The following is a 21,637-nucleotide window of genomic DNA, read 5'->3' as shown; positions in this document are numbered from 1 at the left end:
TCCACTTGTTTGATTTCCTGGGGTTTGGCGGACAGCACAGGCTGGTTGATACTTGGGTGATGAATGGATGGAAGGCTTGCCTCTTCAGGAAGTGTGCCCCTGCTGACCCTGCCAGCGTCGTGTCCCCATGCCCCCCAGCACACCACGCTCTCAGGCACATGGGACTTTGTTCAATCCTCTGGCTCCACCGTGCTCTCTGGAACTTAGGGTTGTTTTGCCCAAGCTTGCGTCTTTAAGACGGCCTGGGTCTTCCCTGCCAAGCCTGAATTCAGCTCTGGGTGAGTCCTAGTCATTTCTCCCGGCCAGGCTGGGCCTCAGCTCCTCCTCCAAGCCCACCCTCACCTCAAGCAAGGTTAGATGCCCTTTCTCTAAGCCGTGACAGTTTGGTAGCCTGTGACCTCCACTGGACGAGTAGCCTCTCAAGCACAGTGACCTTGTGTTATTTTCCACAGGATAATGCCTGGCACAGAGTGAGCACCAAACAGCCACTGGCGACATGAATGCGTGAAATGAATGTTGGAATGAGGGGCAAGAGCCTGGAGCTGGGGCCCTGCCTGTGCAAGCCCTGGGCCTGGTTTTTTCAGCTAGACCTGGAGGCACGGCAGACACTTACGTATTCTTTGGACGGGTCACCGATGCTGCCGTTGGTGGTCGGAGCGGTGGTCTCTGTGCCCTCTGGCTTTTCCTGCTGCTTCCCTTCCTCCTTGGGCAAGCCACCCTGCCCAGGGAGGGCCACCTCTCCCACGCCGAGGGCCTCGCTCTTGTATTGCTTGACGAACTCTTCCATTACTTTCAACTCATTCTCCAGAAGTCCGCGGCAGCGAGAGGGGTCCTGGTCGTAGATGGGGAGCTGCTGCATGAGCTGGCGTCGGCGGTAATAAGCGCCCTCGGTGCCTGTCACCGGCTGCTTCTCTTTGGGGATGAGCTCCATGTACTGTAGGCCCTAGTGGGGAGGAGATAAACCGACTGTGATTCTCAGGTACCCAAGCCAGATCTGGAATTGGTGAGCAGCCTCCAGCTTCTCCATCTGTTTTTGCAGAGCCCCGAGGCTTGTCAAGGCAGAAATGTTGTGAATTTGGCGACACCCGGAGAGGCCTAAATAAGCTGTCACTCTCCACCCAAGTGGTCGCAGATTCACATTCTGAATGGGAGTGTTGTACTGGATGCGTTGGCTTTGCAACGCAGATTTGGTTTCCTTCAAAACTAAATATTTTTACTTCGCTTTACCTCATGGCAATGCTCCTTAAAAAGAAAAAAGAGTCAATCTGGTTTAAAATTGCTTTGCTTGGAAAAGTATAATTAAATCATTATAGGCGTAAGGTATTTCGTGGTTTGTTCATTTAAAAACAGGCAAAGGCACCTTCTAATAGAACAAATTGATAAGGTCTCATGGTAATAACATTTCCACATCAGTATGACTGAAAACCATCTGAATGTTAATATGTCCATAGATAACTGTCCAATTTGGCTTTTTTTTTTTGTAATGAACAGTAATCTTATACTTGGGTGGGTTGCAGGGATGGGGAGATTCAGAGGAGAAAAAGGTCAAGACCACACAGCATGAGGAAGTGTGAAAAGCAAACTGTTTATCCTTTACAACTGGTCTCCATTTCCGTGCCTGACCCTGACTGTGACTCTGACACCCCCACCAGTTTGCCGGATTCCCACTGCCCAGGTGGCTGTTGCCATATTTACCCTCTTGGAACCTGCCTGTGTCCTATCACATCCCATGGTTGGAACTGGATTGTGGTAATCAACATGGAAAGTCATACTGTAATTCATAATGAACAATCCCGGCTTTTGCCTCACGTTAGGGAGGAGGGGCGAGGAACCTGATGGAGGGGCGTACTAGTCCAGAGCCTAGTTTGCTAACTTCCATAATAAATGAATTCCGGGTCAGAGCAGTTTTAGAGAAGGGAGAGGCAGGTGACCCGGGTTTCTGTGGACTCATGAAGTGAGAGGTGGCTGTAGATGGCCCTATGTGGCTCTGCCCTAGAGCTTGGAACACCTGTGGGCTCATAGAATACCCTGTGAATCCCCCTTCACCTGCACAGTCCCTAAGGACTTTTCCAGGTGCTTTTTCAGGCACAGGAGATGGACTGGGTGGTAGATAGAGTCTTAGGGTGTCGGGGAATTTGGTTTCTAGCTCCCTCCCTGATGCTGTTCTCTGTGTAACACTGAGAAAGTACCCAGCCACCCAGGCCTCGGTTTCATCATTGCAAAGTTTCGGGTAGACTGCATGATCTTCAGGGTCCTGAGCACTGTGAGAAGTCTGTGGTGACCTCAATCGGTCCTCACCACAATTAGCAGAGAGAGAGGCAGTAGCACTGACCCGGGTCTACAGCGCAGGAAAGCAGCTCAAGGAAACCTGTGGTTTCCAGTTTGCCAAAGAGGCCAAGACTCTGAACCCCAACACACAGAAGAAGAAGTGCCAGGGAGCCACACGGCTGACCACACGTCTGGGAAAGTCTCGGTCCTGACTCTGTCTGCGGGTGGTGTGGGGTGATGCGGTTTTTCCCTGGGTCAGTATGAAACCACAGGTGGCTTCCAGCACAAAAATGCCAGGCAGGTAGGTCTGAAGAACCTAGTCACAGACTTTGGGGTGCATGAGAATCGCCTGACCACCTTGTGAAAAAGCTTCCTGGGATCACCCTAGACTTTGATTTGGGAGTCTGGAGGAGCCCAGAAGTGAGCACTTTTGCAGGTCCTCCTGGGTCATCTGAAGCAGGACATCGGAGGACTCAGGGACAGTGGGCAGGGGGAAGGGGTGTGACCATCTGAGGACAGGGCAAGCAGCAGACCAGCAGCACATAGGCTGGGGCAGGGCACAGGGCCCTGGGGAGATGGGTTAGAGACAGGTGGGGGGGGGGGGCAAATATCTATCCCAGGCCTTCTTATTTCGTGTCTGAGGCCTGCCCCGTCCTCGGGATCTGTGGAAGGGATGGGGAGGTGGTGACAAGACTATGGCTCACCGTGCCAGAAAGGGCACCCAGACCTGCCTAGCATCTCATTCGCTCCCACTGTGGAAGCAGTTCCAAGTGCATGGCTGATCGAGCTCATGGGAGCACAGAATCTTCTTCTGTGAGGGCTGCTGACCTCCCAGGTTGAGTGGTTGAAGGAATGGCAGGAAGAGCTCACACTTACGTGGTACTTACTATGTTCCAGCACCCTTCTAAATGCCTGACCCATGTTAGCCCGTTTACTTCTCACAGAACCCCCAGGAGGAAGGCACTAATATCACCCCTCGAAAAACCGAGGCACAGAGAAATAACCTCCAGAGGGTCACGCAACTCATCTGTGGTGGACACAGCTTTGTACTCAGCAGCTTGGGTCTCAACTCCTTCTACACTGCCTCTCTAGAAGGCGAATGATTTGCAAAGAGGAAAAAAACAAATTCCCCCAATCTCTAGGGGAGTTCCCTTCTGTCTTCATTTCAGGGTGAGGAGGCTGTGTGGGCACTGCCTAGTGAGATGATCCCCCAGCCCCTGGATATGCCCCTGATTCCGGCCTTCAAGAGCATGCATCCCTCCCTGCATAGCTTTACAAATAAACACTGTGGTAGGAGTCCCGGGGCAGCGGCCTTGCTGGCCACCTGTTTGTTGATCCCTGTATTCAGTGTCCTTTGATGGCTCTGTCCTGGCTACAGGTGTTTGTGACCTGCAGGGCTAATGGATTCCTGGCCAGAACCCTGGAGACAGGGAGTGTTCCCTCCTAGGAACCTGTTGCAGGTCAAAGCCCCAGCTGGGTACCTGCTTTCTGTCTTTGCAGGGTCAAGGCCACACCATGTGGCCGCCAATGTTTTGTTGTTGTTGTTGTTGTTGTTTTGTGATGGCTGGCCTTGCCTGGATGGCCTGAGAACCCTATTCACACACCTGTGGTAGACATTACTCATCAACCCCGGTGAGGGCATCAGAGTCCATCTCAACACAGCCCTTCAGACAATTGCTGTTGACTGGCATGGGCTTGGGAAGGGGATGATGGGGAGAGAGGGCTGGCTCAGAGTCAGCTGCCTGTGCCACTCAGAGCTTGTAAGAGAATCTCTCAGAAATCCCTCCAGGAAGCTGATTAAGGTCATGTTCCCAAAACCTTTAGCAAGAGGCCTTTTCTTAGAGCAGTTGGAAAGGTTGGTTTAGGTTTCAAGTTTTTCACGAGGACCTTTCTGAGTCATTTGGTGCATTGCTGTCTGGCTGGGACATCTTGGGTGAAGAGGTTCCCAGAATCAGGCTTTATCAGGAGAAGAATCAAAAGGCAGAGAGAAAAGTGGAAAAGAAAGGTGCGTTATTCCCAGAGTTGGGCATAGTTGAACACACATGGACTCTGGAATCGGAAGACCCCATCCTGCTTGCTCTTTCGACTTCTCTGGCGGCCAGGCAAGGACAGTACATGGGCTTTGTGTTACATGCTAATCTCCATCAACACTGGCTACTTGAGTGCTGTGTTGAGAAGGATTCTGAGGCCCAAAGAGACTTAATGGAAGATCGTGCTGTAACTGATCAGCAATGTTTGCCGTGGGTGTGGGAGTAGAGGACAAGGTAGGAGTGCCACACCTGCACGAGTTCCTCAAGAGCCTCTGTTTGCTCTCCTGTAAAATGGGGTTATTAAGCACGTAGGGAGTGGTGAGATGTTGATGACATATATCATATATATAAATATATCATAGTATTTTTTTATCATAAATCATAAATATATCACAGGGATTCCTGAGAGAGTCTCTAACAAGCTCTGAGTGGCACAGGTAGCTCTGACCCAACCCTCTCTCCCCATCATCATAAATACACACATACACACACACACACACACACACACACACACACACACACACACACATACACGTGCGCACACACATGCAGAATGCTCAATGGATGCTGGTTCCCTTCATCTTTTCATCCTTGCCTCTCCCAAATCCTGGCTAGCTTTCAAAGATTTTCCCAAGTCCCTCCCTATTCTTAGAAGCCTTCCCTTAAAAGTGCTAACCCAAAATACATGCTGTTTTCTGCCTCTCCTCCTACCTGTCTGGTTCTCCTGGCCTGACTTGATAGGTGGGAGCCTAAGCTTTGGAGTCAGGGAGGCCCGAATCCAAGACCTGGCTCTGTCATTTAAGCCAGCTATGGGACATCAGGCTAGTGGTGTCACTTCTCTGAGCCTCCGTTTCCTCCTCTGTGAATAAGGGTAGTAACAGTATATCCCTAAGAGTGTTGGAAAATTAGATGAGACCACGTATGCATAGCTCTTAGCATATGCTAAGCTTAGCACACGTAAGTACTCAGTAAATATTAGCTATTAGGTTTATTTTACTAATCTTTAAAGGCTTAAGAATTTCTCCATTTTTCATTCTGGTTGGGAAGGATGACAGCAAGATTCAGTTCCATTTCCAAAATATAATCAGTCCCGATCACTTGGTAATTAAAAAAAAAAAAAAAAAAAGTGGGGAGGGTGAATGGGAAGGGAAAGCTGTCCAATCTCAGGCGATTTGCTCAGGCAGGCCAGATGCAGAGCAGACAGAGGGGCCTTTATACCATGTGGTTTTATGAGCGAGCATTAATCACAGCCTCATGATGCCTTCCTCTGATTAGTCTGGAGCCGAAGCATTTGGGGTTTTCACCAGCCAGTTCCTGACGCCCACAGCCAGCTCTTTTACGAGCTGCTTGCTTTAGTTTCCACTGACATCTTGGAGACCTGCTTGATGGCTTAGCCAGACCTGGGTGCTGGAGGCAGACCCACATTTGGAGCCACCCAGCACTACTATAGTTGGATGCCACTCTCTGTGGCCCGGATCTGCCCCTGCCCAGCCCCTCCAACTGGTCAAGGCCGATTAACCATTCTATGTTTCCTTACATGTAAAATAATTCCTACCTCACAGGGTGGCTGAGCTCACAAATGCTGACGCATTCTTTTAAAATATGTTTTCAAGAACTATAGCTTTTTTAAAAAAAGCATCTTTGCCTCTCTCCACTTGATTGAAAAGGGATTTCCCCCTCCTTTCCTCCACTTCAGCTACAGCTTAGAAGGGTGCTGCTCAGATGCTCTATGGTGAAGGATCAGGTTTTTTTGTTTGATTTTTTTTTTCACCGATTGCAGAAGGATTCTTGGGCTCACTGCATGCGATGAGAATGTAGCTCATACCACATGAGATTTCCACGTGAGTCTGACCACAGTGGAATTCTGTTCAGTGAGAGGAGTTGTCTGATCACATGCTTGGATGTCAATTGCTACTATATTTCCCCAACATTTATTTTCAATTTCTGTACTTCTCGTTGTGGACCAGTCACAGGATTTTGTGGTACACTGTTAGTCCACAGACCACGTGTGGAATGCCACTGGCCTGGAGGGTAATGTAGCACAAATAGGATATGCCAGACAGGATGGTGCACAGGACAGGTGTGGTGTCTGCCCTCGTGGACCTCGCTTCACTCCAATGAGAGAGATAACCAAACAAAGACATACATAAGACAATTGCAGCTCGCAATAAATCTTCTAAAGAATCAATGGAGAACTGAGGGAGAGAGAAAAAAATATAGCTGGAGGATAGGTGGACTGGGGAGTTAGGGAAGTCCCGTCTGAGACCTGACTATCAGAAAGACCCAGCCATGCAAAGAGCAGGGAAAGGCATTTCAAGGGGAGGGAATAGCAAGTGTAAAGTCCATGAGGAGGGCAAAAGCCTGGAGTGTTCCAGAGCAGGAAAGAAGAAGGTCAGAGCACTATAAAGTAATGGGTGAGGGGTCATAGCCAGAGCTGCGGGTGCAGCCTGTGGGGGTATGACCATGCAGGACTTTGAAGGCTCTCCTTTTCTCCCAGAAGATATTTAATTACATGCCAGGCTTCCATATCTAAAATTGTAGGAACTTTTTCAATCTCATGAACCTGTGGAAATCATCTAGGCCCTCACTATTCCAAGCATGGTCTGGGGACCAGCATCCCCTGGGAGTGTGTCAGGAGTGCAGAGTCTCAAGACCAGCCCCAAGCTTCCTAGATATATTTCTGCAAGTTGTCTAGATGATGTATGTGCTTGTTGAAATTGGAGGGGCACTGGTCAGGTCTGTGGGGTCTTGACGATGGCTGCAGGTATCATTATCTGAAGAGTTAAATGCCCATGTCTGGTGATTCTGATCCTGTAATCTGGAGCTTCTGATCTGGGGTGAGGCCTGTGCATGGGAACTTGATACGGGTCTTTGTAGTGGGCAGCCAGGGTGTGATCTTGTGCAAGTTACTTGCTCTCTCTGGATGTTGTCCTTCTCTGGGTGCCTCACCCCCAGGGTTGTGTAAAGCTAGTCTGGTTCTCTCTTCCAAGGCTAAGAGCCTTCAGCTGTTGGCAAGAAGAGAGGACTGTTTTTGTGCTCCCCCACAGGCCTGCAAAGGCCACTCTGAGGGAAAAGGAACAACTCACACATGAAGACAAGCACTGTGGGAGTCCTGAATGATAAGTCAGCCTTTGCTCAGAAGTGGGGAGCCCAAAGGGAATCATGAATGACCCTGTACTGGAATTGGAAGGGCCCTCAGAATTCATAGAAACACTTCTATCCATTTCATGGAAGAGGAAAACCGAGGCCCAGACAGTTTTCACTTCAAGATCACATAAGTGACGCAGGAGCAGGTTTGGAACCTTAGTTATTCCTATCATTTTCTATAATATTGCCCTCTTCTTACCTTGTCTTTGAAATTCAGGCATGACTAACATTTACAAGGACAGGACAACAACCATTTGGTTGGAGGAAGCTGTCTTACCAGTTTCTGGGTGACTCCAGGGGGGGCCCACTCATAGGTGATGGTGTCAAAGGTGGGATCTTTCCCAGTGGCAATGGGATTGGTCATGATCATCCGATTCCTCTTGTAAATCCGGATGCCGTCCCCGCCTTTCACTCGGGCTGTGAGGGTGGAATACTTGGAGTCCATCAGCAAGCGGCCAATTTTCCGATCGTCTTCCAGCTCAGAGCTCAGGCAGTGGTCCTCATGGCTGCATTTGCATGACTTGCATATTTTCCTGGGGGGGGAGGGCAGTAATCAGGAAAAGTGAGATCAACCTCCAGAGAAGAGGAGCAGTCTCCTGCTGGTAGCATCTGCCTTTTTGAAAGCAAGTTCAAGGCTCAACTCTAGTAACTTGGAACGGCTGGCAGCAGATGAATGGTAATGTGAGACCAAAAGGACTTTGGGATTGGGAACTGCTTTTGGGAGACTACCTATCAATCCGTCTGTCTGTCTGTGGGGAATGTGGGATATGACTTCAGCTGGTCAGAAGGACAGCACATTTTTACTCATGGTGGCAGCAAGGGCTGGTTCATTCATTAAAGATGCTCAAAAGCAGGAGTCTTTATGACCTGTAGGTTGAACCTGGCCCACAACCTGATTTTATAAATAAAGTTTTATTGGAACACAGCCATGCTCATTCATTTATATATTGTCTGTGGATGCATTTGGGCTACAGCGGCAGACTTGAGTAACTGCAACAGAGACCATTTGGCCCACGGAGCCTAAATTATCCACTCTCTGGTCCTTTATAAAAAATGTTTGCTGACCCCTGCTCTAAGGAATTATTGAAATTGTCTCCCAAGATTCATGAGCGTTGGAGCTTCAGCAACTGTGAACTCTTTAGCATTCATACTGAAGTTAGAATACAGCTGGAAAATTTCTTTAAGCAACTTGTGGCTGGGACCCAGGGGAAAGAGAATGAGCTAAGAAAACCTCTTGGGCTGGAGAGATTGATATTCACTGGCAAGGCTATGTTGTGAGGCTGCGAGAAGGAAAAGCATCCTAGGGAAGCTTCACATTCACTTGAAAGCCTGACACTTCTCTCTGACAATGAAAAACAAAAGCATCTGGCTGCCTTGTGCCATGCTGTTAAGGTTGTGAAATCCAGAGTGTTCGCGGTGTAGAGGAAAAGCTCTTCTCTCCCTTTCTGGCTTGTCACCTGAGGTGTGCTGTGACTCCTGAGGTGTGCTGTATCTCACTTGCTCCCATGCATGAGACTTAAGAGCTTGTTAAGTAAAGCAAGCAACGTTGGAACCTGCAGCAGGGATGGATGGGGCAGGCCCAAGCAAAAGAGGTGTCACTGCAGTAGCTTGGGCGCCTCACAGCTAGGCATGCCTGAAGGAACCCTCCTTTTTTTCTCTTCTAAACTCAGGAGATTGATATGTTCACCCATGTATCACAAATATTGCCTGGGAGGCTCGCAGGAGCACACCTTGATAGTCTACCTCAGTGCTTCCAAACTAAGGTCAATTCTGATGCCCAGGAGGCATTTGGCAATGTCTGAAGACACCTTTGATTATGGCAATGGAGTGCTACTGGCTTCTAGAGGGTAGAGGCCAGGGATGCTGCTAAACATCCCATAAAATATAGGATGGCCCCCTCCACCGCAAAGAATTATCCTGCCCCAAACATCAATGGTGCTGAGGTTGAGAAACCTTGTCTAATATAAAGTGAGGAGGACCCAGCGCACCCTTCCAGGAGCCTATAGTTGGAGTGGGAGAGGGGAAGCAAATCAGATGGAAAATGTAACATAGAGTAAGGTTGGGCCATATGAGAGTCACATATCCTCTGGGGTGGTTCCGCTGGTCTGGACCAGTTCCCCCAGCATGTAAGTATGTGGCACACGGAAAAAGGCTCAGTGTGGGGAAACAGTGGGTTACAGAAGGTGAAACGAGTTTCTTCAGTGCAAGGCTGATTCTTGTTTTTAACGCACTGATGTACAGCGTGACTTTAAGTCAGGGAAAATGCAGCGTTTCCAGTGTTATTCAAGGAGAAGCTTGCAGCCCCAGTCCACGTTCCGTGGGCTATAATTTGAGAAATGGTAAAATTGTTGATCTCAAGGATAATTCCAGCACTACAAAAGAGAATATGACCCTAAAGATGACGTGGGGCAAAACCAAGAAGTCTTTTCTTTTTTTCTCTGTTGCTCGTGTTTTCAGAATTGGGGCATCTTACTCATGATAAATATTCTCTTGCCTCTCCCTTTCATGAGCTAGACATGGAGGAGACTGCTTCCCTAAGGTAGGGAATAAACCACTAGTTTACACGTAGGGAGTGACAGCAGCAGAGGAGGAAATGGAAGGAGGAAGTGGAAAGAAGTGAGGGAAAGCCCAGTGTCCAAGTGGACCCTTGGACCCCCAATGCCTTCCATGTGTGGAGCTGGGTGGGGAGGCTGAATTTGCTTATTTGGTTAATGTAGACTCTCAGGATGCTATTAGAGATGTGTGGAATGCAAAACACCTTGAAATGGAAAATGTTGACGGATATGAGATATTCTTTGACATTATGTCAGTATTATTTCTCCTTTTATTCATGCCGTCATGTTGCCAGGTATTGTTGCTGGGACACCATAAATGAAGAAGACACCCCTCTGGCCCCCCTCTACTCTTTCCAGGCACCCAGACTGAAGAGGGCATGGACACACCCAGGAAGATCCCCAAAGGTGTTAAAATGGCCATTTCTGCAATCTCTCCTGGGCTACCTGGAATGGTGGAAGAGGCAAAGCCTTGGAATGTAATGCCAGCCTCAACACTAGCCCAACACCAGCCTGTTTCCAACACCAAATTTCCTATCTGACAATGAGAGAGTTGGTCTACATTAGGGGTTGGCAAACTACATTCCATTGGCCGAATCTGACCCATCACCTATTTTTGCACAGCCTGTGAAGAAGAGTTTTTACATTGTTAGATGGCTGAAAAAATTCAAAAGAAGATTACTATCTTGTGATACAAGAAAATGATAGGAAATTTGAATGTCAGTGTCCTGAAATAGAGATCTACAGAACATAATCACATTCATTCATTTACACGCTTAATGGATGCTTTCATGCTACAAGGGCCAAGTTGATTGGTTATGCCAGAGACCCTATGGCTTGACAAACCTAAAATGTTTACTAATGGGCTATTTACAGCAAGTTAGCTGACCCCTGGTCTATTTGATGAGTTTTCACACTTTGCTATGCATCCAAATCACCTGGGCAGCTTGGTAAACTTGGAGATGCCCTCCCTGGCCCCAGCTAGTCAGATGCACTGGTCAGGAGCGGTATCTGGTCATGGGTACTTGTAATCCTGTTCAGAGGTAATTCGGATGCACATCAAAGTGTCAGAGTCACTAGTCGGTCCCTTTCGGGAATTTAAGCGGCTCTGGTTGACTTTCTCTAGATTGTCTGTCAAAAAGCAAAGGAAGCCCAAATCTCAGGGCACAGTTATCTGTGAAGATCCACTGCCCTGGGCAGAAGAGGCAGAGGGAACAATGTAATTCCTGCAGCTGGTATGGAGACAAGACCTCATCAGAAGGCACGTCACAGCGAGGAGACCAGGAGAATCCATTGGAGAGTGACCCCTGAAGCATGTAAAACTTTGTAATTTGAAGCACCTGTGTGGTCTGTCTCCCATTTTTCATACTGTGTCCCTGCTTCCCTCAAATTGCAGTTTTTCTCTACTCACTGGAGTCAGTAGACATTAAAAAAAAAATAAAGTTATTACAATAAAGATAATGTAAAAATATCTCTGTATGCAAGGAAGAGACTTTCTGTTGGGTTCTCTCTGAAAAGCCTGAAGTCCTGGAGGCCTGTTTCCCACTGCCCTGAAGGGCAGTTCAGCATCCTGAGGTTGTCTCGGAATGCCAGCAAGCCCAGCATGTCCATCTGAGAAGTGGGAGGCTGCAGGCTGCTGGGGGAGCCTCCCCTTCCATTTTCATGATATGCTGGTTCTGAAAGTCTGCTCTTGCCTTCACTCCATACTGTCCTCTTCAAATAACTCTACCATCTGTGCCTCTAATACCATTCTATTTCCATTAACCATGTCAATCACAAGTTTGATTACAGACAACTTGCCTGAAACTATGGATTGTAAAGCCAGAAGGGGAACCAAGAGCATATTGGCTCCAATGCTCCTATTTATCAGATGGAAAAGGTGAGGCTTACAGAAGGGAAGTGTTTGTTCAAGGTGAGTGAGCACATGAATTATTGTTTGAGGGAATTGCTCACTAAACCAGGCTGGCTGCCACTTGGGTCATTTAAATAAATTTCTAACTACTGACAGTGTAAAAATTGGAGCATAAAAATGGTTTTATGTAGCTTCCCTGCTAAGGTTCTGGGACCTCACTGCTCCAGTGTGGCTTGAATTTAAGTCCCCATTAAAGTGATTCAAACCAAATACAATGCTTGCTATGGGGGATCCGAGGCTGCAGTCTGCATTTCTCAAGGATAAATTCACTGGATGTTCACGTCCTTTGTAGAATGGTGGGGGAATGTAGGGATTACAACAATGCTGAGACTCCTTGCTTACAGTCCTGAAGAACAGGGCCCAGAAGTGTCCTCCTGCCATAAACAGCTAGAAAACCAGACAGAATATGTTAAATGACCCTGTTCAGATGTCAGACAAGAGGCAGCAAGGGCTGAACATTGAGACGGGGAAACATTATTGACTGAGTCAGGGGGTGCATTCAGGGAACATTATCCCTCCCCGCTGCCCTAAGGATTCTGAAAGGAGGCATCCCAGCTGTCCTTGGAGAGCTGATGAGGAGTCAGCATTGTTCCGTGACACCCTGATGGCAGGTTCAGCACCAAGGGGGCGGAATGATAGGGAAGCTGACTCCTCAAGGCCAGAAAGAGCTCTAGTGGCCAAACTAGATGCGTGGGGCATTCCCCCAACAGGAAGTGTGCTAGCTGTAGGAGGAATCTGTGCGGGGGATACAGTGGGGTTTGGATGACTTTGAAGATCGCTTGCATCCAGAAGACCACATGAGCTCCTGTGAGGTCAAGGACTGTCAGGGAATGGAGTCAAGGAACAGTCCCATGCTTCAAAAGCTCACGACCCACAGTACTACTGTAGAATGTCTAAGAGCATGGAGTGGGGTTTCACAAAGACCCAACTTTGAATCCTGGCATTTAGTAGCCATCCCCTCCCCACCCCTGTTAGCCAGCCTCAGTTTCCTGATATGAAAAATGGAGACACTGAGATACTAACACCAACTGCTCAGGATTGCTTCAATATTCCAACGTACAAGATTTAGCAATGAATGTTTTTCTAATTGCCATCCCACCATGGAAATCAACAACTCTGAGACAAATACCTCCCAAATTTCACTCCTGCTCTGAGTGCCCCAGGAACCCCTCTGGCTGGGGGATCAAAAGCTCTACTTCTCTATCGTGCCCTACAGAGGTTAGCCTCTCTCTTCCAGGGCTGCCAGGACAGTCACACAGGCTGTGTGCCCTGCACAACTCCACACAGATGCTGATGGGAATAGCGCCTGGGGGCTGTGCAGTGTGAGGTCTCCACCTCTGCTTTTCAGATTCCTCAATAAAAAGAGAGAAAGAAACACTCTACAGTTCCAAGTCCAGCTGGATCTCATGGCCCTCCCTCACGGATATGAATGTAGCGCCTGGTTTTTAAATACTGTGGACACAGTGACTTTTATTTCTGGCCCAGGGGTACTCTGAGATCCAAATGGGGTGACGGCACCGTATGGGGAGATCCGCCACATGCACCAAGCCCAAGGATAGAGCAGTCCAGAGAGGACGAGGCACCAACTAACATCTGCCCACATCTGCCCAGTGCAGTCCTTCGTGGGGCCAGCTTGGTGGTCTCCACCTCAAAATGGTGCATGAAGCACTAAGCTCCTTCCTCATCTTGGCTCCTAAGGGCTTTTCTGTCATTTCTGAATGAGGCCAAGCAGGAGTGCATTCACTCTGGAGCCAGTCCTCCCTGAAATGCATGCATCCTAAGTAAGCAGTCCCAGCAGAGAAGAATGGCTGGGGTTCCCAGAAAGGACAGCCAAGAAGTGCAGGCAGGCAGAGCTTCTCCTGACAAAGTCTGTTACCTCCATGGATGTGGCTCGAAGCCCGAACACGTCCCCTTGCATCTCAAACAAGGCACACCTCTTGCTGACTGCTGCTGGCCCAGGGACATCTGGAAAAGGAGACAGAAAAGAGGGTGTTTCACTTCCACAAGTCTTGGATCAGGGATGCTTGACCTCTAAAAGACTTGGCATGCCAGCAAAGGGATTGTGTGGGGTTCAAAGGGCTCAAGATGAATAAGCCATCAGTTACTGTTTACCAAGAAAGGAGAAGACCAGCCAGGGAAGTGGCCAGAGGGCAGGCAAGTGGGGAAGGGTGGGGTCCTTGCCAGTAAAAATGGAATGAGGCGGGGGCTTATTGCTGGCCTTTCAGTGCTGTCACCAGCCACCAGGGCTGTGTTGAAAACCTTCCGCTCCTCCCTTTATATTCATCAGCTCCCCTGGTCCACTTGTCACTGGAATGGAATCTTCCAGTGAGTGCCTCCTCTCCCTCATTTATTTGTGATTTATTGATAGGGTGGGATTAAACCAAAGCTACAGGCACAAACAAATGCGCATGCTGCCACGTATCTATAGCTCAAAGCATAACTTAAATATTTTGCTAAACCACGGAAAATCAGGAGCATTTGAAATCTGGTTGTTCTTTGGAAGGAGAACAACACCCGGCACAGGTTTCACTCTTTGTCACCAGCCGCTGCCGATGTGTTGAGACCCAAATGACTCTCAAACGGGGTCTTCAAATCAGCAGCATCATGGGAAGCTTGCCAGAAACACAGAACCTCGGGCCCCGCTCCAGCCCTCGGAATCAGAATCTGCACACCAACAAACTTCCCGGGAGATTTGTATGACATTAAGATGGGAAAAGCCTGGGGATAGTGTATGGATCTGCTGGCTGAGAAACTTCCCTAACTCTCACCTGGGGGTGGGGAAGACTTGGTGGCAGGTATGCACATGTACTATGATTTTATCAAGAGCAAGTCCTCATCAACTAGTAAGATAAACGGATAAGCTCCTCATTCAACAGACATTTGATTCATTTAACCACCAATTTAGTATCTACTGTATGTCAGGCACAGGGATACATCATAAGATTCGGGTGTGCCCTAGGAGTACTCACAGACTAGGGGGGGATGAAGAGAGAAACACATACTTATCACCTGCTCCTGGAAGGGGTAAGTTTGAGGCAAAGGAAGCTGCCTGTTGTGTGGCAGAGGCTGGACTTTGGAGCCTGGGAGACCAAGATTCCCAACCCATCTTCGGGACTTGCCAGCCATACTGGCCTTGGACCAACTGAGCCTCAGTCTCCTTACTTGTCAAATGGGTACAAAGATAATGTATGCAAAGTGCCCATTCACATGAGGTACTCAAGATGGTAACTGCTGTTGTTTTGCACACAGAGTTTAGGTGCCCAGAGGAAGGTGTTAATAAACCTGTAGGGGAAGTCCAGTCAGGCTTCTTAGAAGAGGTGACTCTGGATGGGGGCTATGCAAAATGAGCAGGCAGAAAGGGAGAAGGGGATTCTTGGAAGAGAAATGTGTGAGGGCAAAAAGATATGAAAGGGCATGATGGTGTGTGTGGGGGGGTGTCTTGTATTCTGAGCACCCCTGTTTCCTCTTCCTGCTTTTAAGCAGGAAAAAAAAGGAGTGAAACTTGTGAGTCCACCCTCACTGCTACTGTTAGAATCCAGAGAAGTACACGAAAGGTCACAGTTATTCTTTACCAGATTTCTCTTCCGTTGCTCAAATCTTCCCACAATGACACCTAGGTTTCACACCCCCCACTTTGACAACTGCGGTTTGCACCATATCTTCTCGTACTATGCTGTTCTGTAAAGTTTCTTTTTAATGTTTATTTTTGAGGGGAGGGGTGTGGGAGGGGCAGAGAAAGAGACGGACAGAGGATCTGAAGCAGGCTCTGTGCTGACAGCAGTGAGCACGAGGCGGGACTCGAACTCACAAACTGTGAGATCGTGACCTGAGCTGAAGTTGAACGCTCCACCGACTGAGTCACCGAGGTGCCCCCATACTATGCTGTTCTTATACACATTCACAACTTTGGAGAGTAAGAGCCAACTGCACATATCTAAAGGGGATCATGTTCCGACTTGTGCCCGTTCAGTGCTAGATTCGTGTTGAAAATTGAAAACAAGAGCATGCTCACCATCAAGTCATCGTCCTAAGCTGTGGAGCTTTCACTCACACGTGGAACTTTACTAAGACCCTGGCATCTAAAACTTTGCAAACTTTCATCTCTCCTTTCTGCCTCCTGTTACCTTGGATTCTACTAGTTGAAATGCAGCCATCCTTCCGCACTTAATGTTTGAGTGATTCAATGGTTATTTTGGAAGGTATACAACGTATGAATAAGGCTTCATTGTTGGACTGTTTTAGACCCAGAGGCAGCAAAGCCTGGAAACAGAAGAGCTAGGTGGAAGCATTTCATAAGTGGCAAAACACCCTGCGTGTGAGCATTGCCATTCTTCTAATGAGCGGCAGATTCAACAGTCATCCTATAAGGGGATTAGACCTGATGCTTGGCCGGCAGGGCCGAGCTGCTGGCTCAGGGTCTGGCTAGAACTAGTGATGTAAGGCAGCACAGCAGAGCACGGGCCTGCGGCGGGGGGCTGGCTCTATGGTGCCAGCTCTGACATTTATTAGCTGTGCGGCTAGAGGTGACTCATTTCCTTGCCCCATCTAAGTTGCTCCCCTGTAAAATGAGAAAACTGGCCTGGATCGAGGTTGTTGGAATTATGTTACCCAGAATCCTCTTGTATGATGTGTTTCCAAATGGTGGATGGCTCTTCTGCTGGACCTCGGCAAGTAACTGGTCTTGCAGAGTTACCGTGAGGGTTATGTGGGTTGCTGCATGGAAAGGGCTTGGCATGCACATATTATGCACCGAGTGTTTGTTCTTGTTGTCACTGTACCTTGTGTAAACGGTCTGAGAGACCCTGAATCAGACATTCTAAGAACAATTCTTTTCCCAGCTTCAGAATTCTAGAGAGCTTCAGAGGAACTACTTTCTAAACGCATACCTCATAGACTTTCTTACTGTCTACTTTGCTTCATGCGTGCAAATGTTGTCTCTCTGACTAAGGGGAGGAGGCAGACAGTTGGCCTTAGCCTTCATCCTACTAGTGGGACAGTTTCCATGGTGACAGAAGTCCGTGGGAGAGAAAAATAGATGGCCTTGCAAGGAAGCAGCAGATTTGGGCCATCAGGACACACTTGCAGCCAGTTTCCTGGCCGACTGCTTAGCACAATAAATAGCCATTTTGTCCACTGCGTGTCATTTATCCAGGAGCCAGACAGACCTAGCTATCTGGGACACAGAAAATGATGATCCTGTTTATTGAGGGGAGGAAAACACCAAGCAGAAACAGCGTTTCAAACAAGACATTCTGGTTTATAAACAGTAGGTTTCTCCGATGCGGACTCAGTCTCAGATGGAAAATGGCCCAGTGGCTGCTCACAGTGGTTCACAGTAGCTGAGCCCAGAAGAGCTTAAAAGCAGCCATCACTTTAAAAAATGGGTCCCTGGAATGTAGCATGTACTCTAACCCTTTTCTTGAGGGGAGATAAAATGTTTTGACAATTTTCTTTGGCTCTGGAGGAGTAGGATGTTGTGGAACTGAATCTTGTCAGGGACTTGAAAGGACTTAGCTCAGGCCAGGAGCCGTGGGGGCGCAAGGGCCACGGGGCGCAAAGGGCAGGGGGCCACAGGGCCTTCTCCCCACTTTGAGCATTTCCTTCAGGTGAACCGCCGGGGGAAGTATTACAGGGAGGAAACGTAGCCAAGAACAAGGCAGGACGGGGATGAAGAAGGGAAAAGAGGACATACAATACGAAGTGTAGAAGTGTAGGAGTGAGGATTTGGGATTAGGAAATGCGAGTTCTCCTCCCATTGCGTAACTCGGTTTCCTCCTCTGAGAAATGGGTTTTCCCTGCCCTTTCTGCCTCCACCAGGCTGTAGTAAGCCACAGATCAGATTAAAAGGTTGTTTGCAAAGTAAAATATTTACCATCATTAAAAACAATTATCCAAACGTTGAGCATGAGGTAGAAAAGTGGGCGGCACATCTTCTCAGTATCATATGGTGACAATGACCTTGGCCCTCACCCCCCACCCCCATGAGGATTATCTAGACAAATTTACTTTGCTTTACCCCAAGACTTGGTGCAGTCACATGTTAACTTACAGATTTTTTTGTCCAGTAAAGATACAAATACAAGCGGTTTTTGTCTTTTTGAAACAGATAACCTTAAAGGTTATGGTTTATTGTCCTGCTGGACATTAGCTAGTTATGTACCTAACCCATCAATCTTGTCCTAACATTGAAATATACAGCCCTTCAGATGCTTTATGAACTGGCCTAAATATCTTACTGATTACTTTATTAACTAATGAGTTGAGTAAAATCTTTACTAAGTTTTATTGTATATTTGCACAAGAGTTGTGATTTTATGTTTTTGAAAATTCTATCTTAACACCATCACATGCACTCCTGACTCTCTGCTTTCTGAGCCGGGGTGTTCTGAATATTGACACTAAATTCTGTTTCAAGTCAATTACCCTGACTTTATTTTTACAGGTAAAGTCTCTGAGCATATGTGTTCTTTGTTTTTTTAAGTTTTATTTATTCTATTTTGAGAGAGAGAGAGTGAGAGAGAGAGAGCAGGTGAGGGGCAGACAGAGGTAGAGAGAGAATCCCAAGCAGGCTCCACATTGTCAGCTGTCAGCACTGACATGGGGCTTGATCTCATGAACTGTCAGATCACGACCTGAGCCAAAATCAAGAGTTGGATGCTTAACCGACTGCGCCATCCAGGAGCCCCTATAAGCATATGTGTTATTAAAAATTATTAGCCAACATGCTGTTTCTTAAAAACAAACCTTGGGGCGCCTGGGTGGCGCAGTCGGTTAAGCGTCCGACTTCAGCCAGGTCACGATCTTGCAGTCCGTGAGTTTGAGCCCCGCGTCAGGCTCTGGGCTGATGGCTCAGAGCCTGGAGCCTGTTTCCGATTCTGTGTCTCCCTCTCTCTCTGCCCCTCCCCCGTTCATGCTCTGTCTCTCTCTGTCCCAAAAATAAATAAAAACGTTGAAAAAAAAATAAAAAATAAAAAAAAAAATAAATAAATAAAAAAAAAAAACAAAAAACAAACCTTTTCCTCCCCACCAAGGAGAGAAGGTAGAGTCAGGGTAGTGAAGAGTGGGGTGGGGTGAAATTATGAGAAGGCCCAGAAAAGAACTGCCATCATCAACAGGAAAAAATGATTCCAGCAATGACTCTATTGCTATCAACAATTCCCAACTATTAACAGCTTGACAATCCATGGATTGATCTTACTTACTTAAGCATTTTTCCTGAACAATTATGATGACACTATGAAGGATAATCATTATTCCTAAACAACAGAGGATGCATGACAGACTGAGAAAGGAGAAGCAACTTGTCCATTCAGAATGGTCTGTGCTGGAGCCCCTATGGGGAAGGGGGGGGTTCCACTCACTCTACCTTCATCTGTATTTCAAGCCAAAATGTTATAGTTTTCCTAATGACTCTGACTATAGCTAACATTTATTGAGTACACCTCATGTGCTAGGCATATGCCAGGCATATTCATAATATTTATGCTTGACAAGCCTGTGAGAGGGGTACTGTTAGTGACTTCCTTTTCAGATGAGGAAGCTGGCCCAGAGAGGTTCAGCCTCTTCTTCAGGATCTAATAGCTAGCAAGTGGTGAAGCCAAGAAGTGAAACCAGGCGGGTCTTACTTCAGAGTTGTGCTCTCATCTGATCTGCTCTGGTACTTTCCATCAAGGATATAGCACTTGACAGGTTACAAAGTATATTTACATTCCTTATCTCACTGGGTTTTCACAACAACCTTAGGATGTGGACACTTTGCATTTGTCTCATGAAAAAAAAAAAAAACTGAGCTCATAGATCTAATGGGATTTGCTGCTCAGGACATAATTCATACTCATGTTTTTGGAATCCAGACCCTATGATTTCCTACCACACTAGGAGTCTCCAGACCTCAGACGGCTTCCTACAGGTCTAGCCTTGACTCTGGGCATTAGGCCAGTTGGATCCAAACAGGCAGGACAGGGTGTCTGTAGGAGTTGGGGGGGGGGGGGTTCCAGGTTAGCGCTGGGGGCAGTAGTACAAGGCCATGATCACATTGGTATCAGTATTTTTACCATCCAACTCTGTTCTGCTAAATAAACTGAAGTATACATGTTCAAGGCAATGGACAGGCTTTGAAGGCAGCTAGAGAGGCAGTGGTTGGAGGAGAAAGTGAATCAGAACCACAGGCAGTGCCTGTAGGAGAAAAGCACCAGGGTACTGGCTTCAGTTGATTTATCTGCTCCCTCCCTGGAAGCCCAAGTGAGGGGCGAGAGGTCACTTATGTTTAGTACCAGACTGGGGAGCTGGGGCTCACCCTCCAACCCAAGGTCTGGAGATGACTGGACAGACAGTGGCTTGGGGGACAACATGTTGAAAACTGTCTTCTAGAAACTGTTACCACTTTAAAAAAGAACAAAATCATAATAACTAAGGCAAGAGGCAAGTCATTTTGGGGTTTATTCTCAAGTACTTCCTTTAAAAAAATTTTTTTTTTATGTTTACTTATTTTTGAGAGAGAGAGAGAACTTGTGTGAAAGGGGGAAAGGCAGAGAGACAGGGAGACAAAGGATCCAGAGTGGGCTTTGCACCGGCAGCACAGAGGCAAATGTAGGGCTAGAGCTCACAAACCTTGAAATTATGACCTGAGCCGAAACTGGATGCTTAAGCGATTGAGCCACTCAGGCACACGTATTCCCAACTCTTAATAATTTGTTTAGATCAAGGATACTCACACCCATCTCATTTTGAAGTTGAATTAAGCCACTTTAAGAGGGATAAACGTTGTTGAGTGTTAGATGTCTCCATTCTCCTAGAATGTGGCCCACTTTACCAGTCCAAATTTATCTATTTTTACTTCCATATCATCTACTATTTCTACCCAGATTCTCTTTCCAATCAATTGAGCCTCTGGAAGTTCTCTGAAATATACACTGGGGTTTGTTTTTTTGTTTTTTTGCTCAGGCTTATCAAACCTCAGGGAGCTTCAGCCCCACCTACTCTTTTGAGACCAGCTCACGTCGCATCTTTTCCATAAAAAAAATAATCAGTTGCAGCTGAAACGACTACTAGGCCTTGCAGCTTTAGCCACTGTGCTAAGCCCAAGCTCAGGCAAATCTTACACCGCCTCGTGGTGGTTCTCGAGGTGTGGACCCCCACACACCTTGGAACTTGGTAGCAGTGCAAATCCTCAGTTCTCACCCCAGACCCACTAACTCAGTTACTTGGTGTAGGGCCTAGCCATTGCTGTTCAAGCCCCCCAGGGGATCTGCATGCACAGCTCAAGTCTGACAACCACTGATCAGGCTGTGCATAAAGGAACTGAAGGAAACGGATGGTCTTGGTTTGCTCCAGACTGAATCAGGGCTTGAATGCAGGACTTTTAGTGCTGAACCCAGGAATGCTCTGGACAAACCACAAAGAGTTGGTCTCCCTAATTAACACTATTCACAGAGGTCAAATTAAAGTCCTGGTGCTTAGAAATAAACCCAGGTCTCTCAGAATCCCCAATCTCCATTTTAATTTAACCAATGCACTACAGGCAATGCCAAGAAATGAAATTTTCCAGGTATTTTGGGGCCCTTACACTTATTTCTCAAAGAACCCATATAACTGTAGAACTGCAAATGCATTTGGTGCCAGGAATTAGAAAGAGTGTGCCATGACATTGTACTTTAGTATGGGGATTTGGCCTGGTCTGCATGTGTTTGAAATTAATCAGACACTCTGATTAGCATGAACATCAGCTG

The 21,637-nt window shown here is 47.4% G+C and overlaps 1 protein-coding gene across 1 annotated transcript in view; it reads right to left on the bottom strand.

Annotated features, from left to right (window-relative positions):
- Positions 1-21,637, bottom strand: part of LMCD1 (LIM and cysteine rich domains 1) — a 57,992-nt gene that overhangs the window by 14,172 nt on the left and 22,183 nt on the right. The window contains exons 2-4 of the mRNA XM_045493623.1: positions 13,786-13,874; positions 7,723-7,978; positions 614-943 (exon numbers count right to left, since the gene is read on the bottom strand). Coding sequence (XP_045349579.1) covers positions 614-943; positions 7,723-7,978; positions 13,786-13,874 — 675 coding nt within the window. The remainder of the gene's footprint in view (positions 1-613; positions 944-7,722; positions 7,979-13,785; positions 13,875-21,637) is intronic.

The sequence above is a fragment of the Leopardus geoffroyi genome, chromosome A2, assembly GCF_018350155.1.
Source record: "Leopardus geoffroyi isolate Oge1 chromosome A2, O.geoffroyi_Oge1_pat1.0, whole genome shotgun sequence".
Lineage (NCBI taxonomy): Eukaryota > Metazoa > Chordata > Mammalia > Carnivora > Felidae > Leopardus > Leopardus geoffroyi.
This window is presented reverse-complemented; position numbering and strand designations above follow the sequence as displayed.